The sequence below is a fragment of the Pristiophorus japonicus genome, chromosome 24 (assembly GCF_044704955.1).
Source record: "Pristiophorus japonicus isolate sPriJap1 chromosome 24, sPriJap1.hap1, whole genome shotgun sequence".
Taxonomy (NCBI): Eukaryota; Metazoa; Chordata; class Chondrichthyes; family Pristiophoridae; genus Pristiophorus; species Pristiophorus japonicus.
Window position 1 is genome coordinate 10,894,441 of NC_092000.1, and position 21,928 is coordinate 10,916,368.

A 21,928-nucleotide genomic window follows, 5' to 3' on the forward strand; every position below is an offset into this window, starting at 1 on the left:
TGCTATGTCTAGATTGCCTTCCCCAGCACAAGTTACACCCGATAGGGAAGAAGTGCTCCATTTTTCATACATTGAGGAACTGCCAGTCACAGCTGAAGAGATTGGTAGAGCAACCAAACATGACCCAGTTATGTCAAAGGTGTATGATTATATTGCAAATGGCTGGCCAAACCAGGTAACAGACAAAGATATTCATCCATTCTTCATTCATAGAAATGAATTATCAGTCGATAAAGATTGTATCTTGTGGGGTGCAAGAGTGGTTATACCAAATAAATTCAAGTCCAAATTATTAGGAGACCTCCATGACATGACCAGCACGTGAGAATGTGCTTGACCAAAAGTTTTGCATGCAGTTACTTTCATAGAGGTAGAGTAAAAGAGAGAGTTCAAATTGAAGAGAAGTGCAAGTGAGGTAGAGCTGGGTGGCATCAGTATACATGTGGAAACTGACGTGCTGTTTTTGGATGATGATGCCAAGGGGCAACATGTAGGTGAGAAATAGGAGGGGGTCAAGGATAGATCCTTGATAGATACACCTTTACCGTTGAGATGGACAAGAGTAAAAATATCACAGGAACACCATCACCTCTGAGTCGCACATCATCCATTCCTCCACCATCGCTGAAATTGCCGACTCAACATCACTGAGAGCATCATCTGTACCATCGCTGCACTGGCTTGTGAACAGTCGCCACACCTTCCCGGGGTGCTTTGGGAAACAAATATAGCCTCACCAATGTTGCCCACTTCTCATGAACAAACAAAAATATACAGGAAGGGGTTTGGGTCCTGGCGTGGCTTTGTTTATTCAAAAGACTGCTGGAGGTTACAGGTCAATCTGGCGATTGGGTCAATAACCAGAGGTCATAGGTTTAAAATCATTGGCAGAAATTCTAGAGGGGTTGACGAGGAGAAATGTTTTCAGTCAGATTGTCGTTGGGATCTGGAATGCTCGACCTGGAAAGCCTGTGGAAGCCGGTTCCATAAACAATTTTAAAAGGAGGCGAGAGGTACTTGAGGATAAGGAACTTACAGGGTTATGGACACAAAGCTGAGGGTGTGAGACAAAACACGACTGCCCTTTTAAAGAGCCAGCATGGATGCAACGGGCAGAATGGCCTCCTCCCGTGCTGTAGGTTTCTGTACTTATACCTGGAGCTGCCTGATGTATGAAAGGGATCCCCAGCTTGTAGGCAATTTTTCTGAGGTCAGGTGGTTCTGGGCATCTTCGTAACCAATTGCAAAGTTCCTGCGAATGAAAAGACTCGTATTTAAGGAAGGATATACTTGCATTGGAGGTTGTTCAGCGAAGGTTCACTCGGTTGATTCTGAAGATGAGGGGGTTGAGGATAGGTTGAGTATACACATTGGAGTTCAGAATAATGAGAGCTGATCTTATCTAAAGTTATAAGATGAGGGGGCTCGACAAGGTGGATGCAGAATTTATTTCAACTCGTAGGGGAAACTAAAACTAGGGGACGTAGTCTTAGAATAAGGGGCTGTCCATTTAAAACTGAGATGAGGAGAAATTTCTTCTGAGAGTTGTAAATCTATAGATTTCTCTATCCCAGCGAGCTGTGGAGGCTGAGTTATTGAATATATTTAAGGAGGAGATAGACAGATTTTTGAACAATAAGGAATAAAGGGCTATGGGAGCCGGGCAGGGAAATGGAACTGAGTCCATGATCAGATCAGCCATGATCTTATTGAATGGCGGAGCAGGCTTGAGGGGCCAAATGGCCTACTTCTGCTCCTATTTCTTATGTTTATCTAGCACAATCACAGCAATGTGCAAAGAATAGCTTTTAAGTTGAGTTGTTTTGATTGAGGAATGTTAGTGAAGATAACATCCCTGTTCTTCAGAAAGAGTTGTGGGATCTTTAATTATCCACCTGAAGCACTGGAACAGGTAGATGGAGTATCAGCGAACCGTAATATACTGTGTCACTGTGTGCAATATTGTAGCTGTAACATGCAGTGTCACTGAGCTCAATATTGTAGCTGTAATATACTGTCAAGATAGTGCAGTGTTGGTGCTGTAACACACAGTCACTCTCAGCACTATGACTCTGCAGTCTCAGCAGCACCATCGTGATGAGACTCTTCCATGTGAGGGACACGCCCTGATCTGTTCTCTCGCCTAATGGCCTGTCAGAGCAGCATTTGTAAAGGTGTTCATATTCCTTGAAAATAAGGACAGCGCACACACAGCATAGAGACCCTCAGAAAATAAACTGCAATAGAACAAATGCTTTAACAGGCAAAATAGGTCAAAAATATTATGACTACACTCTGCGCAAGCTGTGTTTGAAGCAGGAACTTGCTCACCTGCCCTCCGTGACCTGACGATCAATAAGGAGAGGTGAAGCAGTCCCGGTGACCTGGAATGTAGCCTTGTCTCACCGGAGATATCCAGGGATGGGTGATGAAGCATTTCCAATGTCATGCATCCATGTTTGCAGCTGGAGCACCCCTTGTCTTTGTGACCGAGAATTGTTGGGTTTGGTCAAGTGTGAGGAAAATTCATTAAAAAAAAAAAATCACCACCAGAGCGAGAGAGAGAGCTTGGCCTTTTCTTTTATTGATTTATACAGATTATTACAAGTTGAAAAGAAAAATCCATTTCAAAGACATGACGTAACCTCCCCCTCCTTTTCCTGAATCCACAAGGCCGCCTGCCCACCCCCCCACCAGCCCCACAACAAAAAAAGTGCAAAGGTAGTCTAGGAAAATACACGGAGCCAACAAACCAACCTGAGAAAAGCAGGTTGAAGAGGGATGGGCAATGCAATGGGACCCGAGAACTCCAAGCAATCGGTGCTTTGGAGGTGGCCTGTGGGGGCCCTATCCACTTTGACTGAGGGTGCTCGGGTCCCACAGCATCGTCACAGCTTCGTCAAGAGTGTAGAATAAAAGAAACTCTCGGTACACCAAGATCATTCAATTAAAAAAAAAATTCCAATATATACAACAGCGATAATAGCGAGGTCTGACTCCAGTAAAATATCCTCGTAGTGTGTTCTCAATCAGTGGGGGCCTTCTCATTCCTGACTACTAGACGGTTATATAGCAACCGGAGGCACCTTTACATCCAAGAGACACTGCAATGAATGCATGTCCCCGAATCCTAGCTGTCAGTAAAGAAAAAAAACAGATACTGCTGGAAATACACAGCAGGTTAATTAGCGAAATAACCTTGTTCACCCTCCCACTTCACGCTCAGTGTCGCCCCGATTCTCTGGCAAGGTGCCCGCGGATACTCATGTTAACCGACCTGATGTGAGTTTCCAGAATTTTCAGATTTCAGATTTTCAATATTTGTAGTTTTGTAAAATATACGTCAGTCAAAAGGTGGATTTCTGACAACAGTACCATGATGTTGCTGGTCCTTATACAAGATACGTTACTTACACGCATGTATGGCATTCTAATATAAACCGCACAATCAACAATTATATTACTAATATGGACTTAGTGTCGCTGAGTGCTGGGTGCACTGCAGAAGTGTCACCTTGTGAGAATCACATCAGTGCAGCCAATGCTTGTGGTATAAGCGATCAGAATCCACTATGAGAGATGGGCACAGGACTGGACCATTCCTGGGGCTCCTCTGGTCCTTTCTCAACCTCTGACCGGCAAAGCAGAAAAGCGCAATTCTCGCTCGGCAGTAAGGTGCGTGTTCCATCATCTCCTTCCTGCTGCTGCAGTAGTGATACGGACGGAAATTCCTCCTCCCCAGTTCATGACTGCCCTCTAATGCTGGTCCCAGGTTAGGTCCCAATTGGTTTTGGTTTGGAGGGCTCGGCCATTAAGCCGGGGGGGGTTGTGGGGTGAACGAGCCGCGATGGCGGTAGGGGCCCCCGACAATGGGTCTCGGTGCAGGAGCTCAGCAAAGTCACTATCTAACAAAAGTGTCAGCAGTGATGGTTTGTATGGCTCAGGAGTCATCATCATCATAGGCAGTCCCTCGGAATCGAGGAAGACTTGCTTCCGCTCTTAAAATGAGTCCTTAGGTGGCTGAACAGTCCAATACGGGAACCACAGTCCCTGTCACAGGCGGGATAAATAGTCGTTGAGGGAAGGGGTGGGTGGCACTGGTATAACACACGCTCCTTTCGCTGCCTGCGCTTGGTTTCTGCATGCTCTCGGCGATGAGCCTTGAGGTGCTCAGCGCCCTCCCGGATGCACTTCCTCCACTTAGGGCGGTCTTTGGCCATGGACTTCCAGGTGTCGGTGGGGATGTTGCACTTTATCAGGGAGGCTTTGAGGGTGTCCTTGTAACGTTTCCTCTGCCCACCTTTGGCTCGTTTGCCGTGAAGGAGTTCAGAGTAGAGCGCTTGCTTTGGGAGTCTCGTGTCTGGCATGCGGACAATGTGGCCCGGCCAGCAGAGCTGATCAAGAGCTCAGGAGTGCACCAGCACTCGCTGCGGACACAAGAATAACGACAATTCTGGTGAAGTACTTGAAGGCTGCTGCCTGCCAGCCATCTATTGAGTCATCAGCCTGGCTACTTGGAGATTCATGAACGCAGCACGAATAGACTTCCCCTCCGGAAAGGGGGGCACCCTCTGGGCAGGGGGGCTAAGGCTAGGGAATCGCACAAACCTGTACAAGTTTGGCAAATCTCAGTATCCAACAGTTTCCTCCCTTTGGAGGCAGAGGGAAATGCGAGGGGGGGGGGGGGGGGGGGAACCAATCCCAGCGACTGCCTAATAAAAGCCCTGGATACTGGAATTTATAAAGCAAGTGTGACGGACCCAATCAATCTTCAATAAACATGCTCTGTGTAAAATATCCCATTATATCTTTAAATAATTCTGAATAAATAAGAACAAATCATTAAAAAAACAGAAAGAGGTCTGAGTGAAGATTACAATCAGCTAGTTCGAAATGATACAGCAGGATTAGGTTTTAATATAAGATTTGACAGTCGGAATGGGCGCTGCACTCCTAATGCAGGACTGAATGGAAATATGTTGGCTTCATCCAGCATTGTGACCTTGATCTACACCAAACATTGAATGGGGATGGAAAGGAAGATGCTTCCATCTTGAACCAAACCCTGATTACGGCAAATGATGAGAGGAGCCAGTTTAAAAAGAAAAACACAATGAATGCCTGAGGTGAGCCTGCCTCAGGACCTTCCATTATCGGCATCAAAGTCAAGAGACTCAAAGCGCGGTGGAAAATCAAAGTGATCTCTTTGAAATTAAAGACACACACAATGCCAGACATACACAATGCACATAATTTAACGCCAATAACAACGTGGAAGAAGATTCCCAGCTTGGAGGATTTCATTCTTAAAACAATGTAGTGAGCGGGAGGGTTTAGCCGACGGAAGTGGTTTGGTACAGAGCAACGCTCTTGGTTGGAGTTACCTGCGTCTGAGCAGGGATGCTTCAGTAAGGATCAAGGCGAGTTGGTGTGTTAGTGCAGACACAGCATTAACCCACTGACGCTTTTAGAATATTGCATTATTGCGTCAGCTTAGCCCCCGAATACATCATTTATACGAAAGATCATTATGTTCTTGATAGAAATATTCTTTAAAATCTTTCAACAGCATGAACTTCACATTAATCTGTAAATTCTGATCAACGTTCTAACACGGCACCAAGGTCTCCTCTGTTCCCAAGTGACAATTCTTTTTTAAGACCAATTAACACACAGAAGCTAGGATAATCCTGCAGAAGAAGACAACAACCTCGAAACAAAGCCCCAAAGGCAGATCAATACACATTCTCTTTCCCTCCCGCCCCCCACCCCCCGATCCACCTCTGCCATCAGTCAGACTCTCATCTCGATGAGGGTGCTGCTGGGCTCCCCCCCTCTGCCAGCTGTGCCCAACGAATGGCGCTGCCACTACAAACTTTCCGACTTAGGCAGATCTTCAAAAAAAAACCCTGGCTGGCGGGTCGTGCGTCAGCTGAGGTCAGAAGGCGAAGGTCTGAGTGGGTGTGTCGGGCTCTTTGCTAGAGTCATCAGGTGCTGCAACTGCCAGTTCCATCACCTGGACAACCAATAAATGCCATCAGAAAAAATGCCCCGAAGGGCAACGGTGCACATAAAACATCGCAAAACCCCTCCCCCAGCAGGAGACAACTGTAATAACGCCATTCTTCAGAGGCTGCTTGGAGCTCTCACTCCAGCTCTGCAGCCGACACCCACTGAGAAGGAGCTAGTGTCGGAAATGTCCAGAATTTAGTGGTTCTTAAAAGGTCATGAATACATAAAACATGTGCACATCGGAAATCAGTAATAAATTACAAAACAGCTATGGCGGCAACTGGTAGGCACCGGAGTGGTAAAGTCTGCTTTGCATGCCAGTGGCCTTTTGGTTCCGTGACCAATACTGACCACGAACGTTTTGCTTCACAAGCTGCCGACTTAAGCCAGTGCTAAAACGCATCCTCTCTGTATTTCAAAAGATACTTTTACGACAAGAAGTCAAAAAATACTTCCCACCAGAGATCAGCACCCGCCTCTTCACGACTTGGCGCGTGTCAAGCCTGTCCGGTCGGTGCAGGTCACTACTAGCGCCAGCATGCGCCATATAATACTGTACAGGGCACAAGTGCATCGGACAGAGAAAGGACAATAAGTCAGATAAAGACAGCCCCTCGTCTGCATCTGGCCCGAGACACTGGTACGATGAGACGAGTATTTAAAAAAAAAAATTTCTGGGTTATTAAATCTTGACAACAAGTGGTATGATGTCGCGAGCCATGCAAGAGCATCTCACACAGATCAAGCAGTCCAGCTCACACGGAGCTATGATTCCTATTTGGAAAACGGTCTCCTGCAATCGTAGATTGCCACGGTCAAGCTGCGGCCACACCTGGCTTGGATTCGGCGATCACCTGCCTTATGTCGGGCGGGTCCTGAAGAGGAGGCTTTAAAGTTAGCAGACCCCAGAGTCCCTGGGCCTTGACCCTGCTACATGGTCCTCCTTCATACCAGCTCCTTCATACACAAGAAAACAAAAAAAAAGGAAAAAGGCATCCCCCCTGGTCTTTAGACTTCCACTTTACGCAGACTCGATCTGCTGAATGAATTCCTGGAACAAAGGCAGAGACAAAGTTTCAGGGCCGTGGAGAGTGTTACAAACACTACAACTACTTTTATTTATATAGTGCCTTTAACGTAGTAAAACGTCCCAATATCAGGGTTATAAGACAAAACAGATAAATTTCACATCGAGCCACACAAGAAGAAATTACGGCAGATGACCAAAAGCTTGGTTAAAGAGGTAGGATTTAAGGAGCATCTTAAAGGAGGAAAGAGAGGTAGAGAAGCGGAGAGGTTTAGGGAGGGAATTCCAGAGCTTAAGAGCTTAAACAGCTGAAGGTAGGGCCACCGATGGTTGAGCGATTATAGTCAGGGATGCTCAAGAGGGCAGAATTTGAGGAGTGCAGACATCTCATGGGATTGTGAGGCTGAAAGAGATTACAGAGATAGGGAGGGGGCGAGGCCATGGAGGGATTTGTAAACAAGGATGAGAATTTTGAAATCGAGATGATGCTTAACCAGAAGTCAATGTAGATCAGTGAGCACAGGTGTGATGGGTGAGTGGGACTTGGTTAGGACAAGGGCTGCCTCGTTTACGGAGGGTAGAATGTGGGAGGACAGCCAGGAGTGCGTTGGAATAGTCAAGTCTAGAGGTAACAAAGACAACTAATGCAGCACTGCATTTCACGAGATAGTTTGGCCGGCAGTTTTATCCCCATCGCTCCTGAAGATGCCAGCTCAACCAAATTGCCATTCTTCAAGTGTGATTCAAGACTGAGTGTCAGAAGAACATAAGAAATAGAAGCAGGAGTCGGCCATAAGACCCCTCGAGCCTGCTCCGCCATTCAATATTATGGCTGATCATTGACCTCAACTCCACTTTCCCGCCTTATTCTCATATCTCTCAATTCTCTAAGTGCCCAAAACTGTAAATAGGCTAGTCGTAGAGAGCCTATGAGGGAGGGGTGGAGAGCGAACAAGGGGGCGAGCCAGCGAGGGGGGGGCAGGGCGGAGGCAGAGGCAAAGCGAGGGGGCGGGGGGGGAGAGTGAGCGAGCGAGAGGGCGGGGGGGAGCGAGCGAGCGAGGGGAGAGAGTGAGCGGGCGAGGGGGCGAGCGAGCGAGGAGGCGGGGGGGGAGCGAGCGAGCGAGGGGGAGAGCGAGCTAGCAAGGGGTCGGGGGGGGGGAGAGCGAGCGGGCGGGGGGGGGGGGAAGAGCGAGCGGGTGAGCGAGCTAGCGAGGGGGCGGGGGGGAGAGCGAGCTAGCGAGGGGGCGGGGGGGAGAGCGAGCTAGCGAGGGGAGAGCGAGCGGGCGAGCGAGCGAGGGGGCGGGGGCAGAGCGAGCTGGCGAGGGGTCGGGGGGAGAGCGAGCGGGCGGGGGGGGAGAGCGAGCGAGGAGGCGGGGGGGGGCGCGAGGGAGAGCGAGCGAGCGAGGGGGCGGGGGGGAGAGCGAGCGAGCGAGGGGGCGGGGGGGAGAGCGAGCGAGCGAGGGGGTAAGTGATTAATGGAGCGGGAGGGGAGACTGAGTGAGAATAGAGGGAGAGAATTTAAAACAAATAAAAACATTTGACCCTGGAGTTGACAGTGAGAGGCAGGAAGAGAAAATGATCGATCCATGGGCTGAGTGAAACCCAAATCTCAGAGGTGGAACACAATTTGAACCAAGGCAGTGCTGCCCTACTCTTAATCCAGAGAGCTGTACGAGGACCCCTTACCGGTGGCTTGTACTGGGTATAAGAGACTTGTATAACTGGGGGATCTTCCTGTTGATCATTGGCTGTAAAGACTCCTTCAGTCGGTGATAATTACGCTCTAATTCCCGGTGGTACTCCTTCTGGTCTGCTCCAATCAGAGTCTTGTTCTTGCGCAAGGCATCCTCACATCTACAGATTAAACACTGGTTACACGGGTGGGTTCATGTGAATGGTGGCATGGTGGTTATTACTGGACTAGTAATTCCGCGGCCTGGATCAATGATCCAGAGACGCGAGTTCAAATCCCACCACAGGCAGCTGGGGAATTTAAATTCAGTTAATTAAATAAATCTGGAATAAAAAGCTAGTAGCAGTAATGGTGACCATGAAACTACCGGATCGTCATAAAAACCCATCTGGTTCACTAATGTCGGGAAGAAAATCTGCCGCCCTTGCCCGGCCTATATGTGACTTCAGACCCACAGCAATGTCACTGACTCTTAACTGCCCTCTGAAATGGCCCAGCAAGACACTCAGTTGTTGCCTTTACCACATGGACTGCAACGGTTCAAGAAGGAGTGTCACCACCACCTTCTCGAGGGCGATTAGTGATGGGCAATAAATGCCGGCCTTGCCGGCGACGCCCACATCCTGAGAACAAATCAGGAAACTTCTCACTGTCTTACAGGCCAACTTTCTTGGTCCCAAGTGCCATTTGACTTCATGAGACAGCTGGCACCAGGATACACGGTGACTGTTTCGTGGTTCACTGGCTGCACTTCATGAGTTCCTGATTTGGGCTACACACCGGCGACACAGAATGAAGGCCACACGCTACCTCACAAATGAGGAAGTAAACCGGCCACCCCCGCAATTAGCAGCCGCTGCCCCTCCTACACTCTGCATTCACCAGTCTGATGCCAGCCTATGCCTGAAGTTGCACGAGGAGCAGGGCCCACTGCCCACTTTCTCAGCCACAGGGGGAGGGGAGAGTGGAAAGTGTGCGTTGTGGGGAGTTTAAGGGAAAGGGACATGTCACCAAGCAGCTGACGCTGCACGGTCAAGGAAGTCGCGAGCTGTAACGCAGAGCTAATCCTTTGTTGACTGGTACATTGTAGACATAAAGATACTGACATACCGCTTCATGAAGTCTTTGAAGCAGAGGCGTAGCTTGTTGTGATGTCGGAAGAGCTTGGGGTCGTCTGGAATGTCTGCCAGGAAAACTTGGGCCACTTCCAACGGCCCCTGGGAAAGTTCCAGAGCGAAAACAGAATCATTTCAGTGGCACATCTGTTATAAATGTTGCAAACCCAGAGACTGCTGGTCGCTTTTAACTATGTGCTGGTTAGACATAATGTCACAGCCCGGAGGTGAAGGTTTACAGAGTTGGAAGCAAAATGGGGGCGGTGCTAAGAATATATAGAATACAGTTCAGGCAGTTCACAGCTTAATTCCTTCCCACCTCCTCTTGTGAATACACTGGAACATGGAACATGGCTGCAGATACCAGCTGCTCGTCCAAGTGACTGTTGTTCATATACGAGACTAGCTAGTGCGTGCCGGGAGGGTTTCAGACTGTGGAGGGCATCATCGCAAAGCCCAATCCTGCACTCATCCAACATCTACATGCAGACGCTGGACAGTAGGAGGAACCCTAGTAAATGATTATCCCCCTCCCTCCGTCACCCCCACCCCTCAGAGGCTACAAGGCCAATTCTAGAGCCCCCGCCCTGTCCGAGATTGCTCGGTACCTCAACGCGACAGTGCGCTTTATCTTCTTTGCCATTCATGCCTCACCTTACAAGGGCCAACAGTGCTATTAAAAGGTGCACTGTATCATCGAATTAGACAGGAAAGCAACACTGGTTATAGAATCCAACTGGGACTTTACTTGTTATGTGGCCAGAAGCCCCAGCAACATAAATAACCCCCTTTCCACCCCCATCACAGAGGTTACTAGGGACTGCGTGATGGTAGGAGGCATATTGCTGAAGCAGGAAGTGAGGCCCAGAGGTCTTGTGCAGTGGTGGGAGAACTATCTGAAATCCCTTCGGTCTCGGGGGTACTCAGGCAGCAGGAAGCAAGCAGAGAGGCAAGGGCTGTGACCCGAGCTGATTGATGAGAGGAAGCAAAATCCACACTGCCCAGGCTGAAAGATGGAAGGGTTAACCCAGGCAGCAGGAGCAGTGACCCCAATCTCCTGGGCTGAAGGTGGAAGGGTTAACCCAGGCAGCAGCAGTGACCCTGATCTCCTGGGCTGAAGGTGGAAGGCAGTGGCAGGTAAACTGGGGAAAAATACAAGATCAAAAACCCACAGATCTGATATTATTACAAAAACTATACTTTATATATCGTTAGAAACTGGTGGGCAAAATATGAGGATGTAGAGAGTTTGTGCAAACAGCAATAGTTCTCTCGGCAGTCTGCCGAATGAAGCTAAAAGCAGCAGAGGTGTCCTGGAACCGCACGGAAGGTTAATCAGGAACAGTGCCACTTAATCCTTCCAAACATAAAGCCCTCAGTCAGTGCTCATTATTGAGGCGCGTTGTTGGTTTTGCATTGTGGTGTATGTTTAAAGACTTGTGGAGACAATTTATGCACCATTTCGTGGTTCTCGCCAATTGCCTATACAGGTGTAACTGTCACATACACCTAGTTTATGGATGTACACTCTGCCAAAAAATTGAAGGTGCTCATCTCTCAAAAATGTTCCATGCACACATCATCGCCCACACCTCAGGCACAGCCAGAATTTAAAGAATGCGCATCCAAAGAGAGAGAACACTCAGAAAATTTGCTAGAGTATAAAGAGCACACAGACAATGTACCGAATATAAAGAGCAGACACTTTACCTGGTTGACGGTGGTTCCCACACTTCCCTGTAACACCATCTGCAACATCTTGGCATCAGCTGGATCCTGGTGTGTTGCAAAAGCCAACTCCTGGGTCTTCTTTTGCATATCCTCGATTGCTACTTCAATCGGGATTAATATAATCTGAAAATACAGGAAGGGGAATGAATACAAGACCACACACCACATCCTTTCTCCAGAAACATATTCAAGAGTTTCTTGTATTCGCCACCTCAAGGACCTCCCCCAGTAACCCATTGCACCCTTCATCACGATAGATATGGATGAGGAAGACCATTCCACACAAGTGGCCCTGACTTCCCTTCTTGCTCCTAGCTTCCTCATTTATAAACTTGTGCCCCTTTCATTATCGCGAACAATTTATCTGCACCAGTTATTCATAAACTGGAGGTTATTGCTGTGACGTCCAGCATAAAAAATATAGAAAATAGGTGCAGGAGTAGGCCATTCGGCCCTTCTAGCCTGCACCGCCATTCAATGAGTTCATGGCTGAACATTCAACTTCAGTACCCCATTCCTGCTTTCTCGCCATACCCCTTGATCCCCCTAGTAGTAAGGACCTCATCTAACTCCTTTTTGAATATATTTAGTGAATTGGCCTCAACAACTTTCTGTGGTAGAGAATTCCACAGGTTCACCACTCTCTGGGTGAAGAAGTTCCTCCGCATCTCGGTCCTAAATGGCTTACCCCTTATCCTTAGACTGTGACCTCTGGTTCTGGACTTCCCCAACATTGGGAACATTCTTCCTGCATCTAACCTGTCTAACCCCGTCAGAATTTTATATGTTTCTATGAGGTCCCCTCTCATTCTTCTGAACTCCAGTGAATACAAGCCCAGTTGATCCAGTCTTTCTTGATAGGTCAGTCCCGCCATCCCGGGAATGAGTCTGGTGAACCTTCGCTGCACTCCCTCAATAGCAAGAATGTCCTTCCTCAGGTTAGGAGACCAAAACTGTACACAATACTCCAGGTGTGGCCTCACCAATGCCCTGTACAACTGTAGCAACACCTCCCTGCCCCTGTACTCAAATCCCCTTGCTATGAAGGCCAACATGCCATTTGCTTTCTTAACCGCCTGCTGCACCTGCATGCCAACCTTCAATGCCTGATGTACCATGACACCCAGGTCTCTTTGCACCTCCCCTTTTCCTAATCTGTCACCATTCAGATAATAGTCTGTCTCTCTGTTTTTACCACCAAAGTGGATAACCTCACATTTATCCACATTATGCTTCATCTGCCATGCATTTGCCCACTCACCTAACCTATCCAAGTCGCTCTGCAGCCTCACAGCATCCTCCTCGCAGCTCACACTGCCACCCAACTTAGTGTCATCCGCAAATTTGGAGATACTACATTTAATCCCCTCATCTAAATCATTAATGTACAGTGTAAACAGCTGGGGCCCCAGCACAGAACCTTGCGGTACCCCACTAGTCACTGCCTGCCATTCTGAAAAGTACCCATTTACTCCTACTCTTTGCTTCCTGTCTGACAACCAGTTCTCAATCCATGTCAGTACACTACCCCCAATCCCATGTGCTCTAACTTTGCACATCAATCTCTTGTGTGGGACCTTGTCGAACGCCTTCTGAAAGTCCAAATATACCACATCAACTGGTTCTCCCTTATCCACTCTACTGGAAACATCCTCAAAAAATTCCAGAAGATTTGTCAAGCATGATTTCCCTTTCACAAATCCATGCTGACTTGGACCTATCATGTCACCTCTTTCCAAATGCACTGCTATGACATCCTTAATAATTGATTCCATCATTTTATCCACTACCGATGTCAGGCTGACCGGTCTATAATTCCCTGTTTTCTCTCTCCCTCCTTTTTTAAAAAGTGGGGTTACATTGGCTACCCTCCACTCCATAGGAACTGATCCAGAGTCAATGGAATGTTGGAAAATGACTGTCAACGCATCCACTATTTCCAAGGCCACCTCCTTAAGTACTCTGGGATGCAGTCCATCAGGCCCTGGGGATTTATCGGCCTTCAATCCCATCAATTTCCCCAACACAATTTCCCGGCTAATAAGGATTTCCCTCAGTTCCTCCTCCTTACTAGACCCCCCGACCCCTTTTATAACCGGAAGGTTGTTCGTGTCCTCCTTCGTGAATACCGAACCAAAGTACTTGTTCAATTGGTCCGCCATTTCTTTGTTCCCCGTTATGACTTCCCCTGATTCTGACTGCAGAGGACCTACGTTTGTCTTTACTAACCTTTTTCTCTTTACGTATCTATAGAAACTTTTGCAATCCGTCTTAATGTTCCCTGCAAGCTTCTTCTCATACTCCATTTTCCCTGCCCTAATCAAACCCTTTGTCCTCCTCTGCTGAGTTCTAAATTTCTCCCAGTCCCCAGGTTCGCTGCCATTTCTGGCCAATTTGTATGCCACTTCCTTGGCTTTAATACTATCCCTGATTTCCCTTGATAGCCACGGTTGAGCCACCTTCCCTTTTTTATTTTTATGCCAGACAGGAATGTACAATTGTTGTAGTTCATCCATGCGGTCTCTAAATGTCTGCCATTGCCCATCCACAGTCAACCCCTTAAGTATCATTCGCCAATCCATCCCAGCCAATTTACGCCTCATACCTTCAAAGTTAGCCTTCTTTAAGTTCTGGACCATGGTCTCTGAATTAACTGTTTCATTCTCCATCCCAATGCAGAATTCCACCATATTATGGTCACTCTTCTCCAAGGGGCCTCGCACAACGAGATTGCTAATTAATCCTCTCTCATTACATAACACCCAGTCTAAGATGGCCTCCCCCCTAGTTGGTTCCTCGACATATTGGTCTAAAAAACCATCCCTTATGTACTCCAGAAAATCCTCCTCCACCGTATTGCTTCCAGTTTGGTTAGCCCAATCTATGTGCATATTAAAGTCACCCATTATAACTGCTGCACCTTTATTGCACGCACCCCTAATTTCCTTTTTGATGCCCTCCCCAACATCACCACTACTGTTTGGAGGTCTGTACACAACTCCAACTAACGTTTTTTGCCCTTTGGTGTTCTGCAGCTCTACCCATATAGATTCCACATCATCCAAGCTAATGTCCTTCCAAACTATTGCCTTAATCTCCTCCTTAACCAGCAATGCTACCCCACCTCCTTTTCCTTTTATTCTATCCTTCCTGAATGTTGAATACCCCTGGATGTTGAGTTCCCAGCAGGGATAACACTGAGGGTAATGGCAACAATCTTCACCTCCAGCAACAACAACACTGCGGGTGACGTTGGCAACCTGAGACTAGGATGACTGGTGCCACAGGGTGTCAGTCAGTCATACTGGGTCAGTCAATCACACTGTGACAAGGAAACATTTTGGCAGTGGTGAAGGTCTAGCTACGGAGCTGCACTATCGTGGGGTCAGGCAGAACACAAATAATCTATCAGGCAATTCCTGAAAACAGATATGACTTGGTCAAGATATTTCCCATCAATATATTCAAGTCGCGTATCAGTCACCAGGAATGAAAGAAAAAGACTTGGATTTCTATAGCTTCCGCCATTTCCGCCACCTCCAGCGTGATCCCACCACCAATCACATCTTCCTCTCCCCTCTCCTCAGCATTCCCGAAGGGACCGCTCCCTACGCGACACCCTGGTCCATTCTGCAGTCACCCCCAGCAACCCCTCCCCTTCCTACGGCACCTTCCCATGCAAGCTCAGGAGATGCAACACCTGCTCTTTTACCTCCTCCATCCCCACTATCCAGGGCCCCAAACACTCCTTCCCGGTGAAACAACTATTTCCTTGTACTTCTTTCAATTTAGTTTACTGTATTCGCTGCTCACAATGTGGTCTCCTCTACATTGGGGAGACCAAACGCAGATTGGGTGACCGCTTTGCGGAACATCTCCGTTCAGTCCGTAAGTATGACCCCGAGCTTCCGGTCGCCTGTCACTTTAATTCTCTGCTCCACTCCCACTCTAATCTCTCCGTCCTCAGCCTCCTACACTGTTCCAATGAAGCTCAACGTAAGCTCGAGGAACATCTTTCGTTTAGGTACTTTATAGCCTTCTGGACTCAACATCAAAGTTCAACAATTTGAAATCGTAACTCCTGCCCCAACGTTTTTATCCCTGTTTTTTTCCTCTTTCTCACAGAAGCTGTTGATGATTTTCCCATTCACACCCTATCTAGACTCAACTTTTGTTTCTTAATTTGTCCCATTACCATCTCCTTTTGCCTCGCACCATCATCTCTGTTGTCTCTTCATCTCTTCTGCCTTCCAACCTATCACACAGCTTCCATTTTGTTCTTTCCCTTCTCCTGCTCTTATACTTGCTTAAAACCAGTTACATCTCTTAACTTTTTGCAGTTCTGACAAAGGGTCATTGAACTGAAACATTAATACTGTTTCTCTCTCCACAGATGCTGCCCGACCGGCTGAGTATTTCCAGCATTTTCTGTTTTTATTCAGTGACATCCTGGCACAGGGCCCTTACCTCTTCCTTATTATTGACGTTGATCCTAGTTTTGATGTAGGGGAAGGCGTGCGAGGTTGTGAGGATTGTCTTCCGTTTGTACTGCTCGTGCAGGTCTCCGTGAGCACGACCGTCTAACGTAAAAGGCGTGCAGTACATGAAGCAGCGCAGGTTATAATTCTTGTCAAAGTAAGTGATGCGATCCTTCATCTCGTAGGTGTCGAAGAACGGCTCAACATACGTGATTTGTATGCACGCCTGGAAAAGACAAACGGAGACTTCTGAATGCTTTCAAATTCAGTCGGTTAAAGATTAGACAGAAGAGAAGACACAGAAATTACAACATGCCAACAGGTCAATTGGCCCAACCAATCTGAGCTGCTGTATATCCCCCATACAATCTATCTTAATCCCACGTGCCCATATCCCATTATCCCTCTGCTTCAATCACTAACACCGGGTAGTGAATGCCACAATTTCAAAACCCTCTTGTTTAAAAAAAAATCTCCTGCACTCTGTCCTAAATCTTTCATTTAATGCTAAACCCATTGTCCCTTGTTCTAGACCTCCCTAAGTGGAGGAAGTGCATCCGAGAGGGTGCTGAGCACCTCGAGCCTCATCGCCGAGAGCGTGCAGAAATCAAGCGCAGGCAGCGGAAAGAGTGTACAGCAAACCAGTCCCACCCACCCCTTCCCTCAACGACTATCTGTCCCACCTGTGAGAGTCTGTGGCTCTCATATTGGACTGTTCAGTCGCCAAAGAACTCACTTCAGGAATGGAAGCAAGTCTTCCTCGATTCCGAGGGACTGCCTATGATGATGATGATGATATTTTCAACCCCTCAACTAGACACAATCTGTTCATATCCACCTTGTCCTATCCCTTCATTAATTTTAAACACCTCCATCAATTCACCCTGCAATCTTTTCTGTTCTTAATAAAAACCACCTCAACTTTTCAAGTCTTTCTGTATTTGTATTACCTCATACCAGGCAGCATCCGAGTGAATCTACGCTGTGCCCTCTCTATTACCTTAACATTCTTCCTGCAGCATGGGGCACAAAACTGCACCCTGTACTCTTATTGTGGTATTAAGATTTTATATAGATTCATTACATTTTGACTTTCATATCTATATCTCACCCCATAAAACCCAGTATTCTATTAGCTTTTTTTTTTAAAAAAAGGCCATATTCCATTTTGAGGTGCTGCCTTTAATGTCTTGTCAGCCTGAACCCCCAAATCCCTCTGCTCTTCCACATTACTGCATCTATCCCCATTAATTATTACTTACATTTTTCTACCAAATATATACTTCACATTTACAGATACTGAATTCCATTAGCACTTTATATGACCATTCCACCATCTTATCAATATTGCAGCTTCCTTTGGTCCTCAGAATGATTAACTATTTCCTATTTTAGTATCGTCTCTCAAGCCCCATATCCAAATCACTGATGTACACAGTGAATAGAACCCTGTTAGACATTTCTACACACTCCCAACCTCTCAAAAACTTCCCTTAACTCCATTTTCTGTCTTTGCCCTTCAAAAAGGTTTTTTAACCCAGTTTGATACCCTTGCTCGACTTCCATACTCCTTCATTTTCTCCGATCGTTTCCTGTGCGGTACATAGAAACATAGAAACATAGAAACATAGAAAATAGGTGCAGGAGTAGGCCATTCGGCCATTCTAGCCTGCACCGCCATTCAATGAGTTCATGGCTGAACATTCAACTTCAGTACCCCATTCCTGCTTTCTCGCCATACCCCTTGATCCCCCTAGTAGTAAGGACCTCATCTAACTCCTTTTTGAATATATTTAGTGAATTGGCCTCAACAACTTTCTGTGGTAGAGAATTCCACAGGTTCACCACTCTCTGGGTGAAGAAGTTCCTCCGCATCTCGGTCCTAAATGGCTTACCCCTTATCCTTAGACTGTGACCTCTGGTTCTGGACTTCCCCAACATTGGGAACATTCTTCCTGCATCTAACCTGTCTAACCCCGTCAGAATTTTAAATGTTTCTATGAGGTCCCCTCTCATTCTTCTGAACTCCAGTGAATACAAGCCCAGTTGATCCAGTCTTTCTTGATAGGTCAGTCCCGCCATCCCGGGAATCAGTCTGGTGAACCTTCGCTGCACTCCCTCAATAGCAAGAATTCCTTCCTCAGGTTAGGAGACCAAAAATGTACACAATACTCCAGGTGTGGCCTCACCAATGCCCTGTACAACTGTAGCAACACCTCCCTGCCCCTGTACTCAAATCCCCTTGCTATGAAGGCCAACATGCCATTTGCTTTCTTAACCGCCTGCTGCACCTGCATGCCAACCTTCAATGACTGATGTACCATGACACCCAGGTCTCTTTGCACCTTCCCTTTTCCTAATCTGTCACCATTCAGATAATAGTCTGTCTCTCTGTTTTTACCACCAAAGTGGATAACCTCACATTTATCCACATTATACTTCATCTGCCATGCATTTGCCCACTCACCTAACCTATCCAAGTCGCTCTGCAGCCTCACAGCATCCTCCTCGCAGCTCACACTGCCACCCAACTTAGTGTCATCCGCAAATTTGGAGATACTACATTTAATCCCCTCATCTAAATCATTAATGTACAGTGTAAACAGCTGGGGCCCCAGCACAGAACCTTGCGGTACCCCACTAGTCACTGCCTGCCATTCTGAAAAGTACCCATTTACTCCTACTCTTTGCTTCCTGTCTGACAACCAGTTCTCAATCCATGTCAGTACACTACCCCCAATCCCATGTGCTCTAACTTTGCACATCAATCTCTTGTGTGGGACCTTGTCGAACGCCTTCTGAAAGTCCAAATATACCACATCAACTGGTTCTCCCTTATCCACTCTACTGGAAACATCCTCAAAAAATTCCAGAAGATTTGTCAAGCATGATTTCCGTTTCACAAATCCATGCTGACTTGGACCTATCATGTCACCTCTTTCCAAATGCACTGCTATGACATCCTTAATAATTGATTCCATCATTTTACCCACTACCGATGTCAGGCTGACCGGTCTATAATTCCCTGTTTTCTCTTTCCCTCCTTTTTAAAAAAGTGGGGTTACATTGGCTACCCTCCACTCCATAGGAACTGATCCAGAGTCAATGGAATGTTGGAAAATGACTGTCAACGCATCCACTATTTCCAAGGCCACCTCCTTAAGTACTCTGGGATGCAGTCCATCAGGCCCTGGGGATTTATCGGCCTTCAATCCCATCAATTTCCCCAACACAATTTCCCGGCTAATAAGGATTTCCCTCAGTTCCTCCTCCTTACTAGACCCCCCGACCCCTTTTATAACCGGAAGGTTGTTCGTGTCCTCCTTCGTGAATACCGAACCAAAGTACTTGTTCAATTGGTCCGCCATTTCTTTGTTCCCCGTTATGACTTCCCCTGATTCTGACTGCAGGGGACCTACGTTTGTCTTTACTAACCTTTTTCTCTTTACATATCTATAGAAACTTTTGCAATCCGTCTTAATGTTCCCTGCAAGCTTCTTCTCATACTCCATTTTCCCTGCCCTAATCAAACCCTTTGTCCTCCTCTGCTGAGTTCTAAATTTCTCCCAGTCCCCAGGTTCGCTGCTATTTCTGGCCAATTTGTATGCCACTTCCTTGGCTTTAATACTATCCCTGATTTCCCTTGATAGCCACGGTTGAGCCACCTCCCTTTTTTATTTTTATGCCAGACAGGAATGTACAATTGTTGTAGTTCATCCATGCGGTCTCTAAATGTCTGCCATTGCCCATCTACAGTCAACCCCTTAAGTATCATTCGCCAATCCATCCCAGCCAATTCACGCCTCATACCTTCAAAGTTAGCCTTCTTTAAGTTCTGGACCATGGTCTCTGAATTAACTGTTTCATTCTCCATCCCAATGCAGAATTCCACCAAATTATGGTCACTCTTCCCCAAGGGGCCTCGCACAACGAGATTGCTAATTAATCCTCTCTCATTACATAACACCCAGTCTAAGATGGCCTCCCTCTCTAGTTGGTTCCTCGACATATTGGTCTAAAAAACCATCCCTTATGCACTCCAGAAAATCCTCCTCCACTGTATTGCTTCCAGTTTGGTTAGCCCAATCTATGTGCATATTAAAGTCATCCATGATAACTGCTGCACCTTTATTGCACGCACCCCTAATTTCCTGTTTGATGCCCTCCCCAACATCACTACTACTGTTTGGAGGTCTGTACACAACTCCCACTAACGTTTTTTGCCCTTTGGTGTTCTGCAGCTCTACCCATATAGATTCCACATCATCCAAGCTAATGTCCTTCCTAACTATTGCCTTAATCTCCTCCTTAACCAACAATGCTACCCCACCTCCTTTTCCTTTTATTCTATCCTTCCTGAATGTTGAATACCCCTGGATGTTGAGTTCCCAGCCCTGATCATCCTGGAGCCACGTCTCCGTAATCCCAATCACATCATATTTGTTAACATCTATTTGCACAGTTAATTCATCCACCTTATTGCGGATACTCCTTGCATTAAGACACAAAGCCTTTAGGCTTGTTTTTTTAACACCCTCTGTCCTTTTAGAATTTTGCTGTACAATGGCCCTTTTTGTTCTTTGCCTTGGGTTTCTCTGCCCTCCACTTTTCCTCATCTCCTTTCTGTCTTTTGTTTTTGCCTCCTTTTTGTTTCCCTCTATCTCCCTGCATTGGTTCCCATCCCCCTGCCATATTAGTTTAACTCCTCCCCAACAGCACTAGCAAACACTCCCCCGAGGACATTGGTTCCGATTCTGCCCAGGTGCAGACCGTCCGGATTGTACTGGTCCCACCTCCCCCAGAACCGGTTCCAATGCCCCAGGAATTTGAATGCCTCCCTGCTGCACCATTGCTCAAGCCACGTATTCATCTGAGCTATCCTGCGATTCCTACAGTGGCAACGGCTTTCCGAACACGGCATCTAGCATGTCTGTCACAGCCTAAAGAACTATTAGACTTGGCAAGCACGATCTCCCTTTCTGAAACCTTTGTGGGCTGCTTTTAATTATCTCTTCATCTAGCTATTTAGTAATTTAATCTTCGATTAAAGATTCCTACATTTTCCTTACCACAGATGTTAAACAATCTGTAATTACTCAAAATAGCTGTTTTTCCCTTTTTCAAAATGGGATTCACATTGGCCACTCACTCCCCTGTCCTGCAGCTGATGGTACAATGAGTAGGGGACACAGATTCACAGCACTCTCCTCCGCTCTGCGTCGATTCCCACGGCGCTGCGTATTTTAACCAGTAAGTAGCCTCCTTAGTCCTCCTACCAAACTGAACCACCGCAGAGTTGACCGCCTCAAAAATGTCCAGTTTTTGGACAATAATTCCGGCCGACTCCATCAGCTATGCGCAAAATATCCAGTTTTCGGACAATTCCGGTTTTCGGCGTTCCGGATTTGGTACATTGCACCTGTACTTGGTGCTGGAAAAAGATGCATTGCCAGCACTAAAACCCCTCACCTTGACCAGCAACATAAAAACATACAATTGCTACGGTGTAGTGGAGGACTGGATTGAGTGCACGAATATTGAATCAGTTGGTCAGGTTTCAATGGTGAGCTGTTTTCGGCACTGTACAAGGTACCACCGAGGTTGCCGTTACCTTGTTCGGATCCAGTTTAGCTTTGTCAACCGGATTGGAATCTTTGATAATCTCAGCAGCCTCTTCACCAAACCGGTCTCGGTAGAACTCCTGCCACAATACAGAACAGTATGATTTAGGGAGAACAATATAACACAGAATCTGTGTTAAACCCCAGCACCAACAGTGCAGGGCAATACAGATGTCCTGTTAAACGACATCAGCAGTGGTACATCATCAAGTCACCTGGTGTTGCTGTCACAGATCCACCACTGCACTATG

At 46.9% G+C, this 21,928-nt stretch overlaps 1 protein-coding gene across 6 annotated transcripts in view; it reads right to left on the minus strand.

The window, feature by feature from the left end:
* Positions 1 to 2,560: 2,560 nt before the first annotated feature.
* The window catches only part of dock6 (dedicator of cytokinesis 6), a 180,494-nt gene continuing 161,126 nt past the window's right edge, over positions 2,561 to 21,928 (minus strand). For all 6 annotated transcript variants that reach the window (XM_070867242.1, XM_070867245.1, XM_070867244.1 and 3 more), the window contains 6 exons: positions 21,668 to 21,757; positions 16,046 to 16,282; positions 11,558 to 11,701; positions 9,843 to 9,949; positions 8,726 to 8,893; positions 2,561 to 7,063 (listed from right to left, as the gene is read on the minus strand). In XM_070867242.1, coding sequence (XP_070723343.1) covers positions 7,021 to 7,063; positions 8,726 to 8,893; positions 9,843 to 9,949; positions 11,558 to 11,701; positions 16,046 to 16,282; positions 21,668 to 21,757 — 789 coding nt within the window. In that variant the 3' untranslated portion in view covers positions 2,561 to 7,020. The remainder of the gene's footprint in view (positions 7,064 to 8,725; positions 8,894 to 9,842; positions 9,950 to 11,557; positions 11,702 to 16,045; positions 16,283 to 21,667; positions 21,758 to 21,928) is intronic.